Source organism: Magallana gigas, chromosome 3 (assembly GCF_963853765.1).
Source record: "Magallana gigas chromosome 3, xbMagGiga1.1, whole genome shotgun sequence".
In the NCBI taxonomy this organism is placed as follows: domain Eukaryota; kingdom Metazoa; phylum Mollusca; class Bivalvia; order Ostreida; family Ostreidae; genus Magallana; species Magallana gigas.
The window spans coordinates 5805001-5827473 of NC_088855.1; the positions used below are offsets into that span (position 1 = coordinate 5805001).

A 22473-nucleotide genomic window follows, 5' to 3' on the forward strand; every position below is an offset into this window, starting at 1 on the left:
TTAACATGTTAATGATGGCTAACTTACTTGTGATAATGTCCTTGTTAAAGATTCAAATTAATTGATATAGAAATGTCATGACCATACCTTCATACACTCATTAATTATAAATGTTAATCAGACTCTGGAGGCTGCAAGGTCATTGGAATTGACACTATACAAGCCATGCATCAAGGAGCATGATTTAATAATGAACCAAAATTCAGAACCCGCAGAATGATTTGTGCAGTCTCCTACTGTAAATATTCAGTCTTCAAGACTCCAAAGAAGAATAAGAAAGCTTGCATTGTGGTTTAATTAAGGAGATGTCAACTTACTTGTGCTACATATGTAAATTTGATGTGGGCGCCGAAATCTTTGTCAAGCAAGGGATCACAAGGTTGTGCCCTTTAACCTCAGGCTGTCAACATTAACGTGATTACATCATGAGAAATAAGACAAAAATTAAAATTATGCTAATGCGGTCTTGGGATATTCTTGTTAAAAGCATCTGTTTTTTGGCTGCATATTAGCTTTGAATAATTCTGTGTGAGCCAGTGTGAATCACACACAGTCGACAGAATCTTCAGGAGGTCAGAGTCGTATTGAGAAGTATTGATCAATCTGCTCCATTAGACCAGCATTTAACAATCAAATCTCTACTGATAGGCAAACACTTGAGAGATATGCATACCAAAGTACCCTTCTGAAACAGAACCTTTGAAACTTATTTTTATCAAAGGTTGTACGGTAATAAGAGATCTTTGTTTTTACACCTTGATCCTACTCTCTTATTGTATTGTTCTAAACAATGAACAGTTCCTCACTTCATATATGAGTATTTTGCACACATAACAGGTTCATTTTTATCCATTTTAGAAACATCTGGTTTTCCATTGGAATTCACAGATACATCTTTTTTTTAGTCTTTACTTCTAGTTTCTTGTATTCTTGATAAAGACAAGTTTTAATCTCTATATATAGAGTCTGTGATGTGAAGGAGATGAAAATGGTGAAACTGGTTCACTAAAATATTCCCTATTTATTCTGGACAATCAAGGAAGCTTTTAGATGCCTCTTGACTTGAAGATCAGGCAATTGGAACCTGAACGGGCACTTCACAGCAAAGCTTCCTTCCCTGTTTGTCAGCTGTCTTCATTGTTCACAGATATCTTCTCACTGGGACGCCATTGCATAATCTGGTTATCACATTAGTGCAGCAGATCAGTTACTTCCCTTGTCTCCTCAATAAGGACATAGATAAAAGTTGATGACCTTCAGATGACCTTGCAGTGACCATGTGGGGTGTTATTAATGCCCTCTAAAGAAAAAGTCTTCATGATTACTATCTGTAAACTCATTGTCAGTACTATTTGTAAATAGGGTATTTCATTCCCTATGTACAAAATAATAAATAAACAATATGCATTTAATACGAGTAGTCATGTGGGGAGAGGTAATAGGAATCCAATTCAATCCAACTGTTGAAACAGGTTATATGTCACAGCTAGATGTTGAGTAAATGTCAAACAATATGAAATGAGAAGGCTGTCATTTGTAATATTTACTGCTGTGTGAAAAATCCAGTCAGCAGCTATTTGAACATTTATTCAACGTACTTCATTTATAATAAATAAAAAAATGTCGAAAGGATTAGACACAAATTCATTAATCTTTTCCTAATACAACAATTTGTAAAATTGAGTTTCTAGACTACAGTACTACAAAGTACCATACTATTGTTATGTGGTTTGTTTACACTAAAAATTAAAATGATCAAATTCTCACTCAAAATAAGCATGATATGATGATATTTTGAAAGATAGGTCTAAATTATAGAAATTTTTTTAAAAGTAAATTTCTACATTGATGAAGTATAGAAAAACTTGTTAAATTCTCCTTTATTTTTATATTTCACACCAGTCATTTTGATAAGATGCATCAACTTGAAGATGAGTTTATCCCACATTAAATCATAGAAAATCAACATCAGCAGCCAAGAAGAGTAGGTCCTGAGTATCTTTGTGTAGTGAGGGACAGTTCTAGACACCAGTCATTACACAGGTGATGCTTGTGGCCGTTAAACAGGTGATTTGTATTGACAATGAGGCGGCCCCTACACCCACAAAGAGTCTGGGGTAATTTGTATGTAACTGTTATATGGAGTGGACAATACTACACTGGTTTTTCTGTTCAGTGTGTTTACATAGCTTTAAAAGCTTTAAATACTAGCAGAGGCTGCCCCATTCTGCCTCGCTGTTTGTTTATAATGCTGGATATTAGAATACACCAACAAAGGGTTTTTTAAGAGTGAAAATATTTCACCTAAGTGATTGAAATGATAAACTTTTTCATTAGAGCTGGATAGAAGGAGGTAGAGATTTGTGGACTGAGTGTGTCAATCTTTTGGGCCTCTAAGATTGAGGGATCACCCCTGTGTTTTTCCCCAGGTAAGTGAAGCCTATAGGGGGTAAACAAACAGGTGACAAGGTTATTAGAATTCTGATGCCGTAGACTGGAGAAGATATATATTGGTCTTTTATTGCTGTATGACTGGGTGAGAATTTGATATGTAGGGAAACCCAACTCATACCTGTTAAACATACAAAAACAGACCTGAAAATATTTCATTATTCAAAAATTGGCCCAACTCACATAAAGGGTTAAAGTAGAATCAGAATTATTCAATAAAAGGAGAAGTGATTGGTTGAATGACAACAACATTAAGGAATCCACCTGTGTAATGAGCTGACATGAAGGCTGTCTCTCTCTCTCTGTGTGGGATTGTTGGAGGAGTTGTGAGGAGCCATGATGAGACAGTCAGAAACAACAGGTAGAACTGATGATAAATCTACCGCCTGTCTAATTACAGGCACCTTGCAGCTGGTTCTGATATTGACCTGAGGGATAATGCCAGCTAATAAGGGGGAGGGGGAAGTTGTGGTCGGTAGGTTGTAATGTTGAAAGTACAGTGTCTTACAGAGAAGGCCTGTGAATAGCCAGAAATGAACATGTACTTTCTCACCTGTGAAGGCATACCTGTCCATGCAATGTACTCTGTGACCATTAAAACTGGCAGTTTATATTTTACATCTAAACAAGTCTTTAAATGCATATGAAACAGAAAAAGTCATCTTATTTTTCCCCCTCCCTTGATTGTGGAAATCAAGGATAAGTAAAAATTAAAGAAAACTAAAAAACTGTGACCTCTGGGAGGGGGTGGGGGGCTTTGACAAGGGCTGGCAGAGTTGTACACAACGCTATGATGGCATCAGACAGCTGAAGGGATACAGATGCAGTTTACCCAACCTGTCAGATCACATCAGCGCAACAGTAGATTCTGCAGAAAGGACAAGCTTGTTTTCTGCCGACTGACTTCAATGGATGATAATTAGGGCTGACAGAAGTTATCAATAGCATATTCCATGTAATTCAAATCAGCATGACTTATCCCTCATAGTCCAAGCCTGTCGTATTCACTATCAACAAATTATTTACTGATCAGTAAGGCATGTGTGTATCAACTTTACAAAGAGAATCTCTATGACAGATAAGATTCACTCTGTAATTGTTCAATAAATTAGTTCACCGTTTCCATTAATCTGTTGGTGTGGGAAGGAACACCACTTATATGAATTTGGCAGTTCATGCTCCAAAGACCTTGCGTCTTGTTTGCGCGTCTTTAACGAGTTGTGAAACTGACAGATACGATTTTGTTTTCCCATGCTTTGTTAGGTATCACTGTGTTTTTTGCAGCAGCAGGAACAAAAACTGCTTGTGAGATCATTTCAGTGGGCCAGAAAAATGCACATTATTATATTTTTTGGTGAGATAGCCTAACATATGGTAGCTATTGGAATTGAGTCTTTTGACCTATTTAACAGAACATGCTGCTGTGTGTGAAATGACAGGCAAACTGCTTCCTATTAAACATTGAGCCGGCTCTGTGTATACTGGGGAAGACTGTTTGTCTTAAATGTTGACTTTTATTGCTGTCTTGATTATCCAGAATCATCCTTTTATACAGTGTAAGCCAAGTAATTAAATGGAGTGGAGTAAGGCACACCAATTCTTGAAATCAATTTGATGTGGATTTGATACTGTGAAAGAACTTGCATAGTTAACACCTTTTGATGACTGTAAACTTAGATCTTATTGTAAACAAGCCTCTTAACAATGAGGTTCTCATTTCTTTGTGTCTACTTGCATTAAAAATTGGTAATGCTTGTATCAGTTTATTAGTCAATGTAGTACAAGAGCACCATTAGTTTATTACTCCATGTAGTTGTACTGCTGCAGTCAAACTGCAAATTGAACTGTAGTTACCTGTATTGTACTCAAGCTTGAGACTTATGAGTCGGCGTAATATTTTTGTAGGACTGCAACCAGGAGCGAAACCACCCTCAATTTCAACAATGATGAGTCCTGCGGCCTCCAAGCTGTCTCGGAACACCGCGACGGTGCCACCGCTGAACCAGGTTTCTCCTAGTAACGGTGTCACCTCTGTCAGTGCTAGTTCAGCCATGAGTGCAACGCGCACCGCCAGCTTCGCTGCGGCACTCCGAAAACTTGCACATCAGGCGAAAGACCCAGGTAATTAAATGACTTAATTCAAAATGATAACAGAGTCATTTTAATTCTTGTATAGACCCCATTGTGTTTCCCATTAATGATTTAATTAGTTAATGTGAATTGATTAAGTTTTCTCTAAGCAATTTTTTTAATGACAAGTCCATCAAAAATTATTAAATTCGTTTCATTAATTTCTTGCATAAATGATTTTTTTTTAAAGATTTGTGTTTATATGTGAGTAAATGGAATGAAGGATTTGTTTTCTATACAAATGGAATGAAGAATTTGTAAATATTTGTGAGTAGACTTTACATTATGATTGGAAGAAGGACTCTCATTCATGTATTTTCCCTGTAGAGGACACAACTCCTGGTCATACTTCTCAGCCAGGCAGCTCTAGTGTCAGTCCCCGGGCGGTGACCCCCAAACGAGGACCCCCGCCCCTCGTCTACAACAGCCACTCCTCATCACTGACCTCACCACCGGTGGTTACCATAGCGCCCACTCAAGCTCATCCCACAATTCCCAGCACAGAAACAAAACAGGTATACACCATATACTTAACTCAAGAAAAGGTCCATTGGAGAAATTCAAACTCCTTCAATATGCAATTTATAGAATTATTTATCATCAGAAATTGAATAAACTGTAAAACTGTTCTTTTTTTCTCCAATAAGCTTCCTATTTTAAATGAGTTCTGTTATGACAAACTGATCTTGGTTACAAATCTCCCTTTGGTCACATGATAGAGAGATATTAGTCATTACAAGAAGCGCTGGTGACAAAGCTAGAGAATATAAACAGGGCATTATCCTGTCTATGAGAGGAATCTGACTTCAGATAATTGCTCTGAAACAGTCCTAAGCCAAAGCCAATTACCGAGTGCTGTCACTTACCACGGGCCTCGGGGCCCCACTAGTCCTCGATCCCTGATGTATAGCCTCAATTACAGGGTATTTTGTCTCTGTCATAAGACAAGAAGGTGAAGGAAAACAGATAACAACTGACAAATTATAGAGCATACATATTTACTGACTAAAATCATACAGAGCTGAAGTGCCGGGAATAACGGCTCTGAGAAACTGAAAAATGCGGAGTGACCACTTTATAAAACTCTTGTCTTTCAGTGAAAATTTTGAGATGATGCTTAAAGGATGTGGATTACTCAAAGTAGTTATATATCTTATTCATCACCTTTCACAAATAGATACATATTGTATACATGACTACTTAGTAAAAGTATATTATTTATGTTTGAATATTTCTGTACCTTTATCTTGTCTGACTTTGTAGAGTATTGAGCGAGCGCACTCAGTACAGAGCACTGCTTCCTCGATGTACGAGGCCATGAGTTTGAAACAGGAGCGAGAGCGCCCACAGTCCACTCATTCAAATCGAGACGATGATCGAAACTCACTCAAAGATCTCTCCATCTCAAGAAGGTATTAAGTGTTTCCGATTTGGTGCCTTGACCTTTTAACACTTTTGATGAACCTTTTTGACAGGTGCTTGTTTCCTTTCAGTCGTATGACCCCCCACTCTGTTCACAGTTCTTCACCGGCCGCGATGAGAGAGGACGGCCTTGGCCGAGGGTTCCAGCCTTACAGACCGGGGGATGACCTTCGACACCAGATACCCCCCACAGCCTTTGGCCTTGACCCAGCAACAGCAGCTGCCTACTCAGCTGCCTACCCTGCTGCTTTCCTCCCACCTCACCCCTTTCCCCACCCCGCTTTCAGGTATGTACATAAAAAAATAAATGTGAACAACCAGTTCTCAGGTATATACAAAATATTCACCAAATATGAAGGTAAACCTTAAACAAGGAAAGTTAGAAATGAATGAGTGACCAGATCAAGTTATTGTAAATCTCAACGTTTATTTTCAGGAACTTTAATTTGGTAATTGAAGCTGGGAAAATTATTAATTTTGATGTATGTGGGCTGTATTTAAGGACATGTTTGTATTAAGAATATTTACACCTAGTAATTTACAATATTGTACATTCAGATTATTGATCCTGCAACAGCAGACATTATGATTTGTCAAAACCACCTTTTGATTTATAAAGTGACTATGATTTTTCTACCTTTGTAGGTTTGATGACCCTCTGCTGTTGGAGCGGTACAGGATGTTACAGCCCCCGTACCTGCCCTTTGCACCCCCGGGGATGCTACACCCATCGGGGGTCCACCCCCTGCTAGCCTCTGGGAGGTACCCCCCTGAATTATTACACCAGCAGTATCCCTTTGCTTCCTCTGCTTCCCGGTTGCAAGATCACATATCCTCCTCCCTGTCTGAAAGGTCAGTTTCACCATCTGTCACCTCTAATGGTCGTGTTTTACTTACTTTGATACAGTGAAAGGAAATTTTTATTGCTTGCTTTATATGGTTTTTGTTTGGTCGTTTGGCCTAATGAAACATCAGTAACCTTATTTAGGATACTGCCAGTTCTCCGAATCTACCTCGTTTACAATACAATGAAATCATCAATGAAATTCCTTCTATTTTGATGATTCATAATTACAATGCAAAATTATGGAAAATGTCAACAGTTGTTTTATTTTTGTCAGACAAAGACTAGAGGAAGAAAGATTCAGAGAACTAGAAAGAGATAAAGAAAGAGAAAAGGAAATTGAGCGAGAAAGAGAGAAAGACAAAGAACTTCAGCGGGAGAAGGAAAGAAACAGGGAAAGAGAGAAAGACTATGAAAGAGATAAAGCTCATTACTACAGCCATATTTCTGAAGGATCTCGAAAAGATAGGAGTGGATCTCAGGGGAGTGGGGATCTCCATAGGTTACCAAGAGCTGAGGAACTGGGGATGTCTCGTTTTGGTTCCATCACCCAGGGAACTGCTAAAGACCTACATAACAGAAAGGACAGTCGTTCTGACAAGGGGCTGGAGCCCGAGCGGTCAGTGCGAGACGGTGAGAGGGGCAGTGTTCCCTTGCCCAGTAACTTGGAACACAGCTATAAAAGAGACGAGAAATACTCACAGCTGTTCAGCACAGGTCCAAAGGTCAGTATTCAATAAAACACGCTGAGATTGTTTGGTTAAACTTTAAACAGATGATGAATAAAGTTTTATTTTTTAAGATAATTTACATGTAAAATTAAAATATATACATTGTATTCATGAAGAAAATGAACACCTAATGATTGCATTGTTGATTTTTAAATGAAGTTAAACATATAAAAATATAATTTCAGTATTCATTTATATTCTACCCATTCATTCACAAGTCACACTTTGTTAAAAATGTTGATTTTTGTAGATGTCTGGCGATGGACAAGACATTCGATATACTCAGCTGCATTCCTTGGACCGCAGTGCCTCCACTACCCATTCATCCACCGAGCCCAGAAACTCCAAATCAGATAGCAATTTCTTCCGACCATTTGATACCAAAAGTTTAACCAATGGATACCATTCAGGAACAACTGATGTGGAAAAATTCTCATCCAGCTTTAAAAGCCATAGTGACCAAAGAAACAAAAGTGATTCTCACAAACATAAGCACAGAGAAGATGTTCACCATTCTCATCACAAACACAACGATTCCTCCAGCTCAAACGACCATAAACTCAGACAGGACAAGGCACGTCTTGGGAGACACGAGGACAGTAAAAAGGGCAACCACTCTGTGCATTCTCACTCTATTTCATCGTCGTTGAATCATCAACACAGTCATAAACTCAGCAAATCAACAAATCATTCATCACATTCTCATCGAGAATCTCAGAAAGCCCTCCGTAGTCGTTTGGACTTGGAAGAGCAGAGGCTGAAGAAGAAGAGGGCTCTGGACCCTTACTACACAGACAGCGATGAGGAGGAGGATGCTGAAGAGTTAGAAAAAGGAAGACTACTCTTGATCACCAGCGGCCCATCTCTGCCGGTGGATGAAAACCCTGAGAAAATGAGTTTTCTGGAAACAATTGGTCTGACATCACTAAGAGTCAAAAAAGGTAAACCTCAAGGATATAATTTGCAACACAGTATTTGTGAAATTTATGATACTGTGTTTATGACTACAAAATTTTCTTTTAAAGGAACTTGGGAAGGAAACTGCCAAGAATTTTACTATTTACAAAAAGATTGGTTTTGTATTACGAAAATTATTGACCTCAAAATGATCCACTTGTTCTAAACATTCTCTCTTGATCCCAATTCTTTTGAAACTTTTCAAGAAAAGATAAACTATGTTTTGTGATTGCCTGTGTATAAAAAATAATTATATTTCAAGAAGTAAAATAGAATACATGGGTTCTTTCAGAGCTTGATTTTGAGAGGCTGAGGAGTCGGCGTCGATTGCACCACGAGCGCAGCGTGTCCCCAGTACAGCTGGAGAGTGGGGAATCCGACCAAGGTGAGATCAGCAATCTGTCTACCCCTCCCCGGTCTGTTTCGGAGCAGATGTGTCAGGACCAAGACTTCCCAGAGAAATGCTCTTTTCTTAACAGCTTCCACCTGTCTGTTGTGGACAAAAATAAGAAAAAAGGTACTTTCATGGAAATTTCATCCTGATTGTCACACCCAAGTCCTCACATTGAACCCAAAATATGTGAATATTTTTACTCGCACACAATTTTATTGAAATTCTCATTTTTGTTAACATTCTCTTTGATTCTCTTTCAGAATTGGAGCAGATCAAACATGTTTGTGAGGAGGAAAGGAAACGAAGGCTGTCAGAAGATTCTCAGACAGGTACAATTGTTAGATTGTCCACAGTGTAGTATGTTACATGCATTTCATTTTTCATAGCGGTTATAAGTAGCCATTGTTGTATCATTTCAGGATCAAAGAAAAGAAGGATGAGCTTGACAGATTCTGCATATAAGAATCGTGTGAAGGGAAAGAAAATGGAGTCAAAGACATTAGGCTATGGTCTGATGTCAAAAACTCCAAATAAGGATGCTTGTCGAGAATTCGCTGAAGAATTCCATCAATCTGTTCTCCTATCCACACAGCGGAAAGCTTTGCATCGAGGTACATATTCCCTATCATTAAGGTGTATATCTTTTTCATGATATTACAGAGAAATATATTTTATCTCTATGTGTGTTTGATCTTCTCAGAAATGAAAATGGGAAGTTTGGAATGTCTATCTGGAGGAAGTGATGCCGGCGATGGGGAACAGCCAGTTCCACGCTGGCCAGGACTTAGCTCTGTCATCCAGTCCTACCAGAATTATCTCTCCGGTCAGATCTATGAGAAAATTTTAAATTTCATTCATCAAATTTCCTCATCAGCAAAATAAACCTTGAATATAACAAGCCCAGTATTACAAATATTCAATGTTATGAATTTTAATTTCTATCATGTATGCAACAAATTTTGCTTTTGTTTTTAATAGAACAAATTACAGAGAAGAAAGTTTTGCAAGAAAAGTACAAGTTGCTTCAATCCCAGAACAGTCACTTGCTGATTACTGCCAAGTCCCTGCAGCAGAGAGAGTCTGTAAGTTAACATTAACAGTTACTTAACAATTAAAGGTGAGAGTCTGTAAGTTAACATTAACAATTACTTAACAATTAAAGGTGAGAGTCTGTAAGTTATCATTAACAGTTAGCAAGTTAGCATTCCAAACAAAAACAAGGTTGTATACAGAACATAAATTTGAATTTTCTTCTGTTTACAGGAGATGCTCAATTCAAAGAAGGAAATGAACGAGAAAAGAGTGGAAACTCAAAGTGCAATAGACAAACTGAAAAGGTGCCTGAAGGATCTACACTAGTGATCTCTTGCAGCGAGGGACTCGTTACTGATCTCGTGGAACGTGGTCAGGGAGGAATTCTGGGACTGCATCAAATTGAAAAATACTGTAGTGATGAATAAAAGAATTGGATGGCCAAAATGTGACTTAAGCCATTGTGTAGGGGAAAAAAGTGCTGGTACTCAAAATATGACGGGATTTCTTTATGTGGAGAATTGATGTGCTGACAAGGAAACGTCATTGTTTCTGTTAGTGACAGCAGAACTCGGACATCTCTCTGTACTGCATACAATGTTTTTATTTATTTGTTTTTTTATGACATATATTAATCAGTTTTTGTGATTATGTAGCATTGTACTCAAAGATTTCTACATGACCATTCTTGGTCGCATTTCCTTTTATAGAATATTATACCGGTATGCTATTTTTTGAAAATGTCTCTAAGTTGTCCTTTTTATTTTATAGCTTTTCTATCTTCTTCAACAGAAGAGTCTGTATTCTCATCATGGCAAAATTTTGTGTATTAATTTCTATTATGGAATAGATTGCAGTGGCAAGAATGCATTTTTACTGCTGATATGACCAATAGTGCTGATCTTAGTCATGGTTTGTAAAATGCTGTAACTTTACATACAGTGCTGTACAGAAAAAATTCACTTAAATTTATGGGCATTTCTTTAAAAAAATATTTTACCTCACTGACAATCAGAAGTGAATATAAAGAAAGATTCCATAATATAAAAATTCAACCTGCAAAATATGTTACTAAAATCTATTCAACTGAGTGAAATTTAACCATGTTTTTGAATTACTGAGAGTTTATTGTAGGGAATACAATATAATAATGATCTGTTTTTACTGCTGGGTTTATTTTATGAACGCTGATTACCGAGATGTACTGAGAATGAGGCTTTCTAGTAAAATCTCTGTCAATCGCATTAATTTTTGCTTAACATTGGGTGTAATCATCAGTTAGTTTTTAATTCTCACTTGTTCATGCTCATGCCACCATATATATATATACCAACAAATGTATTTACTATTAAGAGTGAACAAAAAAATAAAAATCAAAGAAAATGTAGTTTTTGTCTATGTTTCTTTAATAAATCAAGAACACATTTCTGATGCTTTTGATGGAAAATTTACACAAGAATGGTAACTGGAATGCAGACCAAATGGAATGAAAATTATGTGCAACCTGTAATCTGGAAGTGGTCGACTCGACAAGATTTCACATGACAAAATACATTATTAGTACAATTATTTTCCCGCTTTTTAAGGTGGTATGGGACATCTGTCCATACTAATGTGGATTAAAGTACCAGTACATTTAGCATACTTTCATAAAGTTAAGTTTTTTCAAATTTAACCATATTTAATTTTTAAAAATGTTTTAAAAATCTTTGGAAAGGTGAAAATTTTAAAATCTTCATCGGGATTTGAACTCATAACTTACAGATTGTAGTGATTCTTCTAACCCACTGTGCTACGCTTTTAGATGACAAGTTTGGAAAAGAAACTATGAAATAAACTCAATTTCATTATTTCAATAAATAGAATGTCACAACATGGAGGTGTCTATTCCACCTTAAGCAACAATACCATGAGTACCCGTAGCTTTTTTTGATGTAGATACAAAAAATATAGGTACCCGACTATAGAAATATTCTTTTTACAGCAAGAAAATTTCCTGTATTGTAACTATTATTATAGTCAAAAGGAATTTCTAATTTGGATATTTACAATCCGAAAGTCCTACAATACAATACACCAGACAGAGAAAATTGAAATCTATTATTACTTGTTGGGGAACACACACTGATATTGGTTAGAAGTTCAGTCTAGTTAAAGCCAGTCCTTCTTAATGTGAAATAAAGTGAAAAGGTAGCGTCTGGTTTTATTTGGACTGGTTATGTGAGCACTTTTTTCATACAACTCGGAATATGGGCATTTCCTGCAAAAAATAAATCAGATACTGGCACCCAAGGGGGTAGCGATAAATGTTTGCCACAACAAATGTAGTTTTAATCCATCAAATGATACACAAAGGGAAGCAATCCTTACAGTACCACTATATAATCAGAAGCTTTAACAAGACTTCATAAAGAAGAAACAACACATCTTATAAAAATAAATAATTTATTATTCCTGAGTTGATTGAATTCTTCCATTATTATTAGATCGTAAAACATGCATTTGATCTAAGGCTTTCGTAAGGAAGGGCCGCACAGTATTCAGTTCCATCAATGTCAAAAAGTTCAGCTGAAATGTAAAACAAGTATTTAATAAAACATCAAATATTGCATACCAGTAATAATGTACATGAGTACAGAAAGAAGACAAGAACAGGCTAAGGGTTGTCTATCATTCAACAAGGAATTACATGTGAGGCATACTCTTGATCAGGTAAGAAATGAATCTAAAATCAGTTTACGTCCATGTTTTACATCAGTGATTAAAGACAATGGGATATTGATCACACCTTAGCGTGTGTGGCATCACTCTTCACAAAAGTATCAATACTGCTTCGTAGTTTGGCGATCCTTAAATCCCAGATATCCTTCACAAGAGTCCGAATTTCATCGGCATGAGGGATGTCATCTGTGGCACTGAAATGTATCCCAATAACTTGAATTAGGCAGTTAACCAAGACTGAAGCAAAAATCACACAAAATAACTAAATAATGATAAAGATTTACACTAATATTTACAGCTCAAACTGTTTTCCTACAACAGTCTTCAGAAAATGAAAATTCTAACTTGTATGTGAAAATAATACATGTCATTTTAGTAACATCAAGATGCCTTGCTTGAATAGAAATAAAGTACAGGTAATTTTTTAAAACAAAAATTGATATTAGATCATGAAAGTTTTTTTTTAGCATTGTCAGTAAAATAATGTGAAGATATAATTTTTTTGTTGAAAAGAGGTATAGCGCCTTTTCCCATTATTTCGCCTACACCTGTGTTTGGAAAGAAAGTACCTGTTACTAAAAATAGCTTCAGGTACCTATATGTCGCAATATGATTTTCGAAACCTGGATACACTGTACTGATTTTATAGTGGTGTCTGTAACAACTGATTTGTCATTAATTCGGGAAACTCTGTGTATAACAGTAGTTGATATTCTGAACCGTGATAAGTTCAAGCAAAATGCAATGGATCCAAGTATAAATAGAGTACATGTAAAGTGTTAATGAAGAGATCTATATATTGGGTATGCTCATACTCAGTCTGAATTAAACAAGATAATTTAAAAAAACCCAGAAGAATAGATACATGTAACTTAACCTCTCTACTCAATTTCAATTTAAGTGAAAAAAAATTACTACTTAGCGGATTCGATCCAGCAACAACAAAATCAAAAATACCTCCGCGTTACCAATAGGCCACGCATCTAACTTTTTCAGCAGATGCATTTTCAATATATATATGGCTATAGACATGATTGTAATAAAAAAGACACTACATGTAATTGAAATATTTGTCTAATTTTCAGTACAAAGACCACGTTAAACCAAAACTAATTCAATGTAAACGTGTACTACAATACCTGTAGAATATAATTTTGATTGGATGTCTTTGGTTTAGAGTGGTTCAAATAGTCAAATATCCAATTATTTATCATATACTAACTACTTCCCTATATATCCCTAACAAAACCTGAATATTTTAATGATGGCGTGTAAGATAATTAAGACTCTTAGAGCATGGTGATTGTGTAATTTGCGTTTCTTTGGTTATATTTAAACTTAATATTGTATAATATTGAAAATGTCTGATGTTTGCAAAAGGCTATATTTGAGGCCAAATCGTACATTAAGTGTGCCTTCAATTTCTGATAGTAACGTGTATTTATTTGTGAGTATCTGAAGTACAAGCCACTATAATGGTACATGTGGAAAAGAAACCTAGCACAAACTTACATGTATGAGAAGTACACATCTACTGAAATGCTGAGTGCATAAAGCTCAAAAGTTCATTTACTATCATTAAATGAGAATTCAAAATAATATTTTAAATACGGAAATACCGGTAATAATTAATAACAATATAATATTCCTAATTTAATAAGCAAGAACAGGCACTTGAGGTCAGTTTTGTAAAATTAAAGCTTGATATTTCTCAGAAGAAAGTCTTTTTACATACTGGGTAATCAGTAAAAAACAAATTTAAAATTTATAGTCATTACTTTCCTCAAAATAATGCATTCTATAGAAGAAATATTGGCATTCACCAATAGAATATCAATTATATCATATAAGTAAATTTTCTGTGATTTATTTATTATTCGTAATACGGTAATGAAAAGGGGGCTTTTCATTTTGACAGATAATAATATACCAGTAGGGACACGGGCAGGTGCATTAAAAAAAGAATATGCTATCTGCTTCCAACCTTTTCAGTAACAGCTGGGTAACTTCAATGTAATGGTCACATGGCATTTTTGTGAAAAATTTAGAATCTGTTTCTTCTTGTTTCTTGTCCTGGAGGCGGTCTAAAAGGAAAAACAAGACATTAGGCAGACACATAAAATGAAAGAAACTTGACAAAGAATAAAAGTATAGGCCTTAAAATTACAATGCAATCATAACCTGAAAACATATATTCAAATTAAACATACTTGTATGTTATTATAATTACTCACAAATGATATAAATATTCTATTGTAATGTAATTGCCTTTATGTGGTAAGTGATTTTGTCTATTAGTGTAATGTGTGCCTTCAATTTCTGATAGTAACCTGTATTTATTTATCATTTTTTATCTATAACTAATTGTAACAATTATATGATGTTTCATTTTTTGTGAGTTTCCATTATGTGGTGTGGACTGGTCTGTGGTGTCACTTAATTTGGTGTACCAGTGTCATATAATATTTTGAACCCCACGATATATTGAACTCGGGTTCAAAATATTGCTGCGATATATTGAACCCCCCATTAAATATTGAACCCCGGGTTCAAAATATTATGGCTGCGATATTTTGAAACCCCCTCTAATTTTCATTGCTATTGGAGAGGGGGTTCAAAATATTATGGGGTTTCTTGCTTATTGTGAACAAGCTGTATACAGGTTATGTTTGCCCATTTTTTTTCTTGCCCTTCTACACTTGCAAACGGTTTCTCCTAGTCTTGAATGCGCTCAGACACAGTTGTGTTAAAAGAGAGAAAAAGAGATAATTTGAGACATTGGAATTCACCAAGTATTAAATTCCCTTACTGACAATTCGAGAGCGAGTGGGGCAAAAATAAAACAGGGGGCAAATACTTCCCTCTACACAGAATTTTTCAAATTAACCCCTTCCCTTGTTATTGGCTTGTACTTTTTGGTGTGTATCTATACCCTTTTATTGTAAAGAGTGTGCAGTGTTTGTGCCTCTTTCTCTGCTAGGTATATGACCCCACCCCAAGTTCCTGACTATGCCTATGACACTATAATACTGACCAATATCCATCCACTCAGGAGGGACTATTCTACACTTTTGTCCTTGCTTTAGGTTCACAGCCATCCATAATGGAACCTGCACAGGTAAACCAGGTGTTAAAGGTCCAATGTCTCCCTGCAAACAGATAGACCTGGTGTTAATAAAGATATGTCTCCCTACATTTTTTTTTTGTGCACTTTAATTTGCATTGCTTTTATTATGGGAGGCACTGTAGCTCACGGGTCTTTTTCAGACCAGGAGTTACAGACCTGAAGCTAAGCTTTATCAAGCTATTCTGAATGGCTTAATAAATCTACATGCAGATATAACTTATTCAAGCTACACAGCTATAAATCAAGAGATTGTAATGAACCTTATTAACACACTGACATCTCCCTACAAACAACAGACATTCTTGGCTATCAATCCATTCAACAATGTTCAATTTTTTAAGATATCAGTAGCAGGATTATAGCCTGAGGTTACGATTTGATTCTGGTATTTTGATTTTGATATGTATTGTAAATTTTTTTTTAAACTTTAAATTGAAAATACAAAACCCATCACTTACCCCTATCAGATAAATTTTATCTAATGCAAAATTTGGAACGACTGTGACAAATTCCTTCTCTGCCAAAAACTCTACTTCTGATGGATCCATGTATATTATTGTTTATTTTTAGCAGGAAGTTAAATTTCGCGGGAAATAAAATGTCAAGGTCAAAGATTCTTGGTTATCTGCGCGTTTATGATAAACAAACATTTGCCTAAAACTTCGACCATTCGATGTCGACCATTCGATGTCGGCCTGCAGAAACTAATCATGGCAGCCCACTTTCTAAAATTGAAACATTTACGCTGTTTAAGACATGGCAAACACCACTCTGCTATCAATCAGGTATTTATTTCATTCAATAATTATACCAATTCATTTTATTAGTTAGAGGTAATAAGAGCAATGATTTTTGACGTTCTTAGTATTGAAAATGAATGTCTTGTCTTGCCCTTCAAGATATGTTTTCACTTTTTAACATGTTGACTGTCATTTTTAAATAGAAATTCGGAATTAAGTTTCACACGGATTAATCTATGTATGATTGGCATTGGATGGTAGGGAAATTGATCAAGTACTTTAGTACTTTTATTTTCGGTTTACTCTTTACCAAGTTTGTATAGAAATTTCTATTAAAATAATGCATTTATCTTTCTGAAAAGAGGGAAAATAAATAAAGATTGCAACTTGTAATTTATCTAAAATTCACACTGTATAATTGTTGTTCAAAATGAAAGGTTAAGTATGCACATTATGCCCAATTTTGTAATAAATGATATCAATATTATATTATGTAGCTCAGCAAATCAATATCTTTTTCTTGAACAGCAAATGTTCAGTGCAATGTTAAAAAGTGAACACAGTTATCTCAATTAATATGTGAATTGTTTATAACAAATAGAACCTTCAATATTCTTAGACAGTGTTTGTTTCAATGGTATTTTGCTGAATGTAAATTAATTTTTAAATTACCGTTATTCCATTCTAGATGGTTACAGAAAATGTGCCTTTTGTCAGTGTGATAACAAAATCACAATATGTATCAATGAGCACAAGTAGTAAGACCAAAGAAATTGAGAAATCAAAGGCAGCTGACAGCAAGGTGGAGACAAAAGGAGCTGTGACAAAAGTGGAACAGGAACCCAGTGAGATAGATTTGTACAGGTGAAGTATCTCAGTTATCTGTCATGAGAGATTTGTATAGGTATCTTGGTTATCTATCACAAGATGCACAGGCAAGGTTTCTCAGTTGTCTATCATGAGATAGATTTGTACAGGTGAGGTATCTCAGTTATCTGTCATGAGAGATTTGTATGAGGTTTCTCAGTTATCTGTCATGAGATAGATTTGTACATTGAGCATCAGGTATTGATTTTGTTGTTGTATAAAAAAAAAAAAGCATTAATAGGGATATAATGATTTTAAAAAGGTAATGAGTTAGCAAGAGTATAACCATAATATACTCATTTCACCTTTTCTTATTTCAACTTGAATTTGAAGAATGAGAATCAATATCAAGATATATATTAACCTTTTTACAAGTGAAAGAAGGAAAGTATTGAAAAAGAGTTGCACTTGTAAAATATTACAATGATTATTATAAAATGGCATATTAAAGAACAATTTTCAATAATTTTCTTCCAAGCATGAAATAAAGTGAATGTAGTTGTCACTTATGTCAGTGAATTATGGATTTTATATACTGTATCAAACAGTCTGGTATTACTGGTATGTCTTTGTTAAATGTTATGTTCTCTGTGATCAGATAACAGTATGATTCATCTGTTATGCGCTTTTGACAGGGAGAAGTACATTCCTATCACCAGACGGACCCTGATCCGGAGGATCATGGAGGAGAGGGACCTCCTGACCCCTCTTGAGCAGCGCAAGTTTGACGAGTTTGCTGTGGCCCTGGACTCGGCCATCGTTCAGGAATACCATGGTGTCCTCAATGATCTCAAGGTAGGAGAGTCAGTCAGGGACATAAAGAGGACAAATCTGGATAGAATCCCTGATGTATCCTAGCTATCCTAGCTCTTATACATGGTGAAGGGGCAAAGATCATTGAATGTAGTTGATCAGCAGCTGAATGTTTAGTTTTCAAATTTTCAAAGTCTGTCAGATAAATCAAAACTTCAAATACTTAAAGGCAATTATTCTACGTCACATGTGTGCAAAATCCCATTACTCAGCTTTTAATTTTGGCAGTTAAAGGAATGATGTAATAATACTTCTTTCCAGACCCTATTTGACCCAGTTAATCCAGATAAAGACACCTTGCCATCTCAAAGGTTTTCCAGAACTGAAAGGCTGGACAATGAATTTTGGCTCCTACAGAAGCTTGAAGATGTTATGGAGAAGGCCAATTTTTACAAGCTCTCAGATGACACAGTGCATAAAGCTCTACGAGAGCACACAACTCAAGGCATCAGGGTAAAAAAAAATTCAAGTTTTGTAAAACATTAATTGAATGATTTCTTTTACAGTTAAGTTGCTTTAACCAAGATTAGCAATGACTTAAAAACAAATATCAATCATGTATTTTTTGTTCACAAATACCGGTAATGAACTGTATAGAAAATCAAATATACATGTACCAGTATATGCAATGTGTATAAATAAATGGAAATACATATAATTTAAGTATACGCCGAGATAACGATAAGTTCTGTTGAATAATATACATCTGTTTGCTTAGAAACAATTTTAGGTTTACAATTAAGACAACTGATACTAGATCATGTATTGCTGTTACAGGTGAAAGTAGACAAAAACGACTACAATATCTTAAGCATGTGGATCCTGGGGAAGGAAGAAGTAGATGTTAGTCTGCCCTGGTACCAAACTTTGTTCTCCAAGAAAAAAAGTCAACCAAAGTCAGTACCCAAACCAGACTACCTCAAAAGAGTGGTGGTCATCTGTCGACTCAAGGGGGACCCCAAAATCATGCTCAAGTGTTTCAAGGAGATCCCTGCCAAGTCTTTAGAGATGCTCCTCCCTTCGGGGCGGACAGGCATGACTGTGAGGGACAAGCTTTTATTGGCCGGGTCCACTGCTGCTGGGGTCTTCACCATTGTGGGAGAAGTCACGTTATTCCTAGCCTATAGTAAATTATATTTCATGAATCTTGTGCTCCCTACTGTGTTAACTTCACTACTCACAGGAACTGCAGTGCTATTTAACTACACCAGCAAAAGCAAGAAGTACTTAGAGGACCTGCATAGGATTTCGTATTTTAAGACTGTCGCTAACAATCGTGGCTTTTTGGCTCTGATGGTGGACAGAGCGCAGGATGAAACATTCAAGGAGGCCCTGATAGTGTACATGTGTATTCTGTCCCACAGACCCCCTGGGGCCAGACAGGAGGACACAGGCTACTACCAGATGGTCATCGCTGAACTAGGTAAGCAAGAGTTGTACTTCTTACCATATAACCATGCATGTACCCCAACTGTAAATGTTAACTACCACATGTAAATGAAATGCTGTCAATAACTATCAACAGCCAATTAATCTTAAAAAAGTTTATCAAAACACTTACTGTCTTTCAAGAGTGACTCAAAGATTTTATAACGTATCAGATTATTTACCGACATTGTAGTAACATGTTCATGCCTGTATTTTCCAGGTGGAGCAACTGAAGATGTGATAAACAAATGGGCAGAAGACTGGGTTTCCAAGGTTACAGGGGTTCGAGTAGAGTTTGATTCATCTGAAGCTGTGCAGCTCCTGAGAAATCTGGGAATTCTTAGAGAACACAAAGATAAACTCTCTGTTTTACCACTAGATGCAGCCATTAAAAATCTTCCACGGCAGCCATTTTCTGTCATTGTACGAGCCAATGAGGTGGCTCTAAATGAAGGATTGGACAGGGATGAATTTTTGGAATCACAAAAACAGTACAAACAAGAGGATTTAAGGTCCAAAAAGTATGGCTGGTTTTCTCGTTTCTTATAATACCCTTAGTCAGTGGAAGAAATAACTACACTGCGTCTGTATGATACAGTGTACCTTAAATTCCCAATTAATCTTAGTCAAGTATGTGTAAAAAAAACAAGGTTATTACTAAATATTTAAGAGATATGTATTGTTTTACATAAGAAAACTTAAATTATTGATGCAATTAAAAAGCAAAAAACAAAGACATAATAATGATCCTTTTTGTATGTGCTGACTTGTGAAACATTTGACTAGGGTGATAAAATCAGACATTTAAGTTGACATATCAGTACCAACCATGAGAGAATAAAAGGAGTTGATAAGAAATACAGTATTATTACATCTACCTGCATTGTGACATTGGCAGATATACCTGAATGATGCTGAATATTATAAACTGGTGATGCAGAAAATATGGTAGATTGAAGCATTCATTTTCGAACAAATTTTCATGCAGATCTAAGTCCTAACCATTACAACTGTGATAAAAAAAAACTTTTACAACGGAATTAGTGTATCTGTAGATACAAGTAATAATTTCTTTAATCCAATTATTGGATGAAGTGATATGCATGCATGTAAGTGTAAATACAAAAGATTCTTATAAATTTCATTATCCTGGTATACAACTCCGCTATCATATGAATATTTTCTGTAATTTCTGGTGTGTAAAGGCATGTACATTCAAGATTCAATAACAACTGTTATAAGATTTTTCACTCTGAAAACAGATCATATCTCATTATGTGTAATAAAAGCAGTACTTTGTCTTGGCTATCCTCAGCTGAGATATGAGAACACTAGACCAAGTCTACATCTAAACACAACTCTTTATTTATGAGACCTTCTTAAGATTGTGATAATTATCACAACATATCCTCAAACTGCTTAACCATTATAAACTGACAAGGGCATGTAGGATTCATGTATTTACAAAGTGTAAAACTGATGAAAAAACTTGAAGTTGGAATTCTACTCCAACATACCAATATGTTGTACATGTGTACCACAAATGCATGTTAGTGTGTGATTATGATAAGAAATAAAGTGGCTGTAGAAGTTTACATGAGCTGAATTTTATGATTGGTGCATTTTGTTATGATTTAATTATTATAAATAAAAGCTTGTTGGGATCTGCTATTGATTGTAATGAATTGTAATATTTGTCATTTTGTTTATCTTAATAATGTTATACTGTGATTAAATGAAGTACTTTCAAAGTTTTGTATATTTATTTTGATGATACATGTGGGTGTGACAATTCTAAAAGGAATCACAGGCTTTGCTTTATTTTCAAGCATAATTTTTAACCTGAATTCTGACAACTTATTGTGACCTCATAAGAAGTTTAAATAACTACCAGTAAGATAAATTTTATATCAATCAATTTTATCACACAATCAAATTTTAAATTATTCTCTCAACATTAGAATTTTTCAGACTTTTAAATTTACTAGGAGTGGTATCTTGCATTTTACATTCACATCAGAAATGATTGCCATATGAAGTAGTTTTATAAATCAAAGTACAATACATGTATATCCAAATTGTAGATAACCCAAGTCACTCAGGTAATCTATTGCTCTCCATTTTCATGTGACCACTGTTGTACATGTAAGTTGTGAGCCCTCTTTTATACCATTGTCTATACATAGTAAGCAAACTTATACTTAGTGGTCAGGACGAGCAAGGAGACTTGTATAAAAGTTCTGACATTCATGGCCCAAGTGTCAGTAGTTGATTGTTAGGTGTGGCTCTACTGGTCATTTAGGGAACAGCTCTTCATAAAGCTTCTTCTCTACTACCAGGCATCTAGCAGTGAAACTGAGTACCAATAATTGGTTATGCTGAGCAAAGGTTTCTTATAGATTGGTGAATTTCATGACCCCCAGATCAGGGGTGGTGATATTGTTTTGGGGGGATCTTGACTGTCTTATTATGCATCAATTAGTCCTCTTTTGGACACCAAGCAAGCTATCTGAGTAGATGGTACAATAATGGAAGCTTATACATGTAACAAAATTCTGAAATTCATGTCTTGGGGTCATAGTTGGAGGAGAGGGGTCTATTGGTCATTTAGTGAATATGAATTTAAACTTAAAATTAAAGGTATCTAAAAGGCAAACTAAGTTTATGCTAAGGATACAGTGAGAAAAGAGGCCTGTAGTTATTAAGCAGGTTTACTTTTAATTATTGGTGGCATAGAAGATAAGTACATGTATATAGTAATACTTTAATCAAAGTTGTTTCCCTTGGATAATTTGTTTACCTTCCACTCTGCAACA

The 22473-nt window shown here is 35.6% G+C and overlaps 3 protein-coding genes across 5 annotated transcripts in view; 2 read left to right on the forward strand and 1 right to left on the reverse strand.

Moving 5' to 3' along the window:
• Nucleotides 1–11348, forward strand: part of LOC105331592 (genetic suppressor element 1) — a 27936-nt gene extending 16588 nt beyond the window's left edge. Inside the window, exons 3-15 of one of the 2 annotated variants that reach the window (XM_011433854.4) lie at nt 4357–4572; nt 4909–5096; nt 5845–5993; nt 6075–6290; nt 6649–6855; nt 7125–7572; nt 7829–8519; nt 8828–9052; nt 9190–9258; nt 9349–9540; nt 9630–9752; nt 9908–10011; nt 10193–11348. In XM_011433854.4, the coding sequence (XP_011432156.3) occupies nt 4357–4572; nt 4909–5096; nt 5845–5993; nt 6075–6290; nt 6649–6855; nt 7125–7572; nt 7829–8519; nt 8828–9052; nt 9190–9258; nt 9349–9540; nt 9630–9752; nt 9908–10011; nt 10193–10288 (2924 nt within the window). In that variant the 3' untranslated portion in view covers nt 10289–11348. The remainder of the gene's footprint in view (nt 1–4356; nt 4573–4908; nt 5097–5844; nt 5994–6074; nt 6291–6648; nt 6856–7124; nt 7573–7828; nt 8520–8827; nt 9053–9189; nt 9259–9348; nt 9541–9629; nt 9753–9907; nt 10012–10192) is intronic. The other variant, XM_011433855.4, reaches the window with a different exon arrangement.
• Nucleotides 11349–12389: 1041 nt separating this feature from the next.
• Nucleotides 12390–16426, reverse strand: LOC105331593 (DNA replication complex GINS protein PSF2). Its single transcript, XM_011433856.4, has 5 exons — nt 16268–16426; nt 15717–15831; nt 14667–14766; nt 12750–12876; nt 12390–12529 (listed from the first exon to the last, which is right to left on the reverse strand). The coding sequence occupies exons 1-5, from the start codon at nt 16355–16357 to the stop codon at nt 12410–12412; spliced, it is 552 nt and encodes a 183-aa protein (XP_011432158.1). The 5' UTR covers nt 16358–16426; the 3' UTR covers nt 12390–12409.
• Nucleotides 16427–16497: 71 nt separating this feature from the next.
• On the forward strand, nt 16498–21408 carry LOC105331594 (transmembrane protein 143). 2 transcript variants are annotated; one of them, XM_011433857.4, is made up of 6 exons: nt 16498–16594; nt 17238–17413; nt 18052–18211; nt 18491–18682; nt 19007–19652; nt 19878–21408. In XM_011433857.4, exons 1-6 carry the CDS (start codon nt 16520–16522, stop codon nt 20204–20206), a joined length of 1578 nt encoding a protein of 525 aa, XP_011432159.3. In that variant the 5' UTR covers nt 16498–16519; the 3' UTR covers nt 20207–21408. The 2 variants fall into 2 exon arrangements, with proteins under 2 accessions (XP_011432159.3, XP_065934314.1); XM_066078242.1 differs by lacking the exons at nt 16498–16594; nt 17238–17413 and adding an exon at nt 17462–17526.
• The last annotated feature ends 1065 nt before the right edge of the window (nt 21409–22473 follow it).

Bases quoted from the DNA above. Each gene is read 5' to 3' on its own strand.
- LOC105331593 (XM_011433856.4), bottom strand. From the start codon at position 16,357: ATGGATCCATCAGAAGTAGAGTTTTTGGCAGAGAAGGAATTTGTCACA. The intron at 15,832-16,267 runs GTAAGTGATGGG...ATCTGTTTGCAG, and splicing joins ATAAAATTTATCTGATAGGG to GGAGACATTGGACCTTTAAC. The intron at 14,767-15,716 runs GTCAGTATTATA...TTTTCCTTTTAG, and splicing joins TCCTGAGTGGATGGATATTG to ACCGCCTCCAGGACAAGAAA.
- LOC105331594 (XM_011433857.4), top strand. From the start codon at position 16,520: ATGGCAGCCCACTTTCTAAAATTGAAACATTTACGCTGTTTAAGACAT. The intron at 18,683-19,006 runs GTAAAAAAAAAT...TTGCTGTTACAG, and splicing joins ACACAACTCAAGGCATCAGG to GTGAAAGTAGACAAAAACGA. The intron at 19,653-19,877 runs GTAAGCAAGAGT...TGTATTTTCCAG, and splicing joins GATGGTCATCGCTGAACTAG to GTGGAGCAACTGAAGATGTG.